The sequence below is a fragment of the Aptenodytes forsteri genome, unplaced genomic scaffold, assembly GCF_000699145.1.
Source record: "Aptenodytes forsteri isolate BGI_AS27 unplaced genomic scaffold, ASM69914v1 Scaffold49, whole genome shotgun sequence".
Classification (NCBI taxonomy): Eukaryota; Metazoa; Chordata; class Aves; order Sphenisciformes; family Spheniscidae; genus Aptenodytes; species Aptenodytes forsteri.
The window spans coordinates 361,435-365,602 of record NW_008795125.1 but is presented as its reverse complement, the minus strand read 5'-3'; the positions used below and the strand labels follow the sequence as shown (position 1 = coordinate 365,602).

The window sequence follows — 4,168 nt, the reverse complement described above, 5'->3', positions numbered from 1 at the left end:
TTACGCTGAGGGTGGTGAAGCACTGGCCCAGGTTGCCCAGAGAGGTGGTGGATGCCCCATACCTGGGAACATTCAAGGTCAGGCTGGATGGGGCTCTGAACAACCTGATCTAGTTGAAGATGTGCCTGCCCACGGCAGGGGGGTTGGACTAGATGACCTTTAAAGGTCCCTTTCAATACAAACTATTCTACGATTCTATGATTCTATTCCAGAGAGGCAGAAAAAAAGATATTGACGGAAATAAAATGGAGGATGAATTAGCATTAGGAGAAAAAAAGAAGAAATATGATCAACTCTTCATATGAAATCCCCACCTGAGAACATGAATATCAAATTAAATTTTGTAGAATGTGTAATCAAGTTAAGGGTAGCATTACAGGGTGGTATAATTTTCTAAATCAGTTATTAGGAATCCAGGACTTTTAGACGAAAGTGTAAACATAAAAAAGAAGTATATATAGGAAAGCCTAAAACTGAATTCTGTAAGGTACCAGCATGAAATAAGTATAACTTTTCCTCTATGACAACATCTGAAAAGGGCAAAAGAATCCATAAGGAAAAATACAGATAATAAAGACACTGAAAAATTGTGAATGTTTTTCACAAGAGGAAACAGTTTCATTTCATTGAAGCCTGCATGACCAACATGCTTTTTTACTAACAATGTTCTAAGTTTGCCTTCTCTACAATCATATATAATTCATACTAGATTTTATTTATAAGCAATTGATTAAACAAATAACATGCTAAGAGGAAGTGCCCAGTTTGTAAAGCTGACCATTCTGACCATTTTACTCAAAGTCCCACAAGCCTACAAAATGGTCACAGGGGTCAGTGGCACTTGGTAGGAATCAAAGTCAATAAATCACATACCACATTCTTAAATCCTTTGTGGCGTTGTCAGGAAGGTTCTGCACCTTGCAAGTTGGACCCTTAAGAGAACATGTGTCATTGAACACAAATCAGTGTATGTATAAATGTAAAGCTCTAAGACCAAGAATAATCATTAGAGAAAGATGAATCATCATATATGACTTTGGTCATATGTCGTATTGTACAACCATTGTATTGTTGTATATATCTGAAGTGCTAGGGAATTGAATACATCCTCAACCCTGATCAGGCTTCTGATCTGGCTTTTTTTGATAAAAAAATCCTGCTGAAAATGTTATGGTGTTGAAGATGATGAAGTATTGATAAAAACTACATTGTTATGATTTAGGGGGCTGTTCTAGTATGCTGGTATTTGCAGCTATAATTTGTGGTTTTCATGATGCATAAATACAAATATCTTTGGCCAATATATGCCACATGCCATGGACAGGTGTAAGATAAAAAGAAATCAAACATGCAATGCTAGACTCATTCTGTGAACAGAGTGAATTTGGTTTATGAATTTTAACTGTGCATTTCCTGAACCTGACATATTTAGCTTGATTTTAAATTAACTCCTTGCTCTGAATTCTTAAAAGTTTTCTCTATATTAATTCCACATGTGAGGAGGTTTCTTTTGTACACTTTCGATATGTGCTCTTAATCTTAAAAGACAGACTAGCTATTTCTTTTCAATGCAGAACCTCGTTTCCATTACATACATTGTCCATGTAGATAATGTTCTCCATAATGATGCATAAGAACTTTTGTCATTTTACTTTAGCCTTATGGAGTAGCTAGCTTCCTGTTGATCTAGCCAAGGTAGTTTGACTGTTACTTTATACAACTTTCCAGTAGATAGGAGGCTGCTGACATTATTTCAGTGGTGTTATCTTGATTTTAGATCAGGTTTCTATCATTTAGCCTGTTTTTTATTCCTAGAAAAGAATCACTGCTTTTGACCATTTATAGGAAGAGCCACTTACCATAATTTTCTGTATAAAAGGCAACTAAAGGACAAAAGATACCATGCTAAATTTTCCCATTTTCTTTCCTGAGTTTACATACTTCATGACATTTGAGCCAGTTAGCAAAATTAGATGTGTGTAAGTTGGATACCCTTATGTGCAATCTGTAAGTGGAAATCACAAATTGTCAAGATTAAGAGTACTAAAAATTAATCACAGTATGGAAATAACTAGCAATTATTGATCAAAATGTACTCAATAAACAACTGATAAGGAGTTTATACATGACTATTTCTAAGATTGGGTTCCTATAGAAATTGCCTCCAACCTCTGTGCAATTAACATCAATGGATGATGCCTAGGAATATGTTAAAAATATGTAAACAAATATTTTATTTATGCAATACAATATTTTGAGTAACCAAAACCATGAATATGAAATTAGTATATTAAGGTTCATAGCAAAATTTAACAAAAATGATCTTGTTTATAAACCTGATAGACTTCATGACCAATGATTTGGGACCAGTGGATGAGGGATGAAGGTCTGCATATTCTCTACCTCAGCAGTGACTTTGGCAGATACTGTCTTCCTGTATTTTTTCTCTGAAGAGTACATGCATGAGTGTGTGTTTGTGTGTGTGCATGTGTTCATGCCTTAAAGATCAACTTAGTGAATGAATGTCTTTGGACATCAATATCTATATCTAAAATACTTTTTTGACATCTCCAAACATTTGTTTCACAGCTTTTGGTCTGTAATATATTTTGTGTTTCTAATCACATAATGTGCCCCCCTCCCCCAAACCCTAAAAAGGTCAGCCTCTTCACAAAGTTTATGTATGGAGTTATGAAAATGATAACTACAAACTGTTTGATCAGTGATAATAACCTTTTTTTATCTCCAATAATTATGCATTGTAGTGATTGACTGTGGCCATCCTGGCATTCCTCCTAATGCGGTCCTGTCTGGAGATAAATATACGTTTGGGTCTACTGTTCATTATACCTGCACAGGTAGACGATCACTGTTAGGGCAGTCATCTCGTACATGTCAGTTAAATGGACACTGGAGTGGATCTCTTCCTCATTGCTCAGGTAATATTTTTAAATTTATGAGTGTGCCCTGAAGTTGTTTTGAATTTATTTTGATTTTATCAGAAGGCCATTTTAAAATCGGGAAAATCATGTATAAAACTGAAGTACTATCTCAGTAGACGTAAAAAAGTAAACCCAAAATAAGTAAAAACTATTAGCAAGAAAATAATTTGGGAGAAGTAGGCTTTCTCAGTGACATTTAATACAAATAGCAAATTGCACATTCAATAGAATGTTAAAGGAACTGGTTTGTTTTGAAAATATTTTCTATGTGTCTTCTGGAAAGAGTATTGATTTCCACAGCAAAACCTTGCATCATTATCTCTTCAAGATGATGTTGTTTGTTTTTTTTTAAACTTGCAAAATATCTACTGACTTGATGACACCTCAGCTATATCTTCATTGCATAACACACCCATCTTTATAATAAGGCCAAGTGGGCTCCACATAATTTCAAGATGGGATGCTCGGTTTTTGAGGGAACACCATATAATCCTTGTAACAGATTAGCCCTCACCAAAGTCGAGATATGTTTTCTGAACAACTTAATGGCTAGGAATGTTCTGTTTCACAACTTCAGTTTGATTCACTTTAACAGCAGTGATCAAGTGAAAAACAGAAATCCAAGTCACACACTACTTTGGGATTTGGCTAAATCCCATTTCTTATCTTAGAGTACGTAAACACAGATTGTGATAGAGGTTAATCATGTTATCAGTTTTATTTCTCAATAAATATTGGGGGGAGGTTCTTTCTTGTCATCCGTGAGTTTCTATTATATAGTTTAAAGAAATCAATGGGGTTTTGGATCTTATTCAGACCTATGTAATTCAGAGTACTTAGATATCTTCAAAGGCAGAAAATAGGAAGAAAACAAGTGACACATTTTTTCTTGAGTTACAGCTATGCCAAAACAAGAGGTGAAAAATAACTGATATGCAAATCTGACAGTACTGCTATACCAGTTTCACACTAAAAATCCAAGGTTCTTTACAGCCTTAGTAAATCACAGAATCATAGAATCATAGAATCATTAGGTTGGAACCGGATCTTTAAGATCATCAAGTCCAACCGTTAACCTAACACTGCCAAGTCCACCACTAAACCATGTCCCTAAGCACCACATCTACACGTCTTTTAAATACCCTCAGGGACAGTGCCTCAACCACTTCCCTGGGAAGCCTGTTCCAATGCTTGACAACCCTTTTGGTGAAGAAATTTTTCCTCAC

The 4,168-nt window shown here is 35.2% G+C and overlaps 1 protein-coding gene across 1 annotated transcript in view; it reads left to right on the top strand.

Moving 5' to 3' along the window:
• Positions 1-4,168, top strand: part of CSMD3 (CUB and Sushi multiple domains 3) — an 838,052-nt gene that overhangs the window by 772,660 nt on the left and 61,224 nt on the right. The window contains exon 57 of the mRNA XM_009277245.2: positions 2,766-2,939. Coding sequence (XP_009275520.1) covers positions 2,766-2,939 — 174 coding nt within the window. The remainder of the gene's footprint in view (positions 1-2,765; positions 2,940-4,168) is intronic.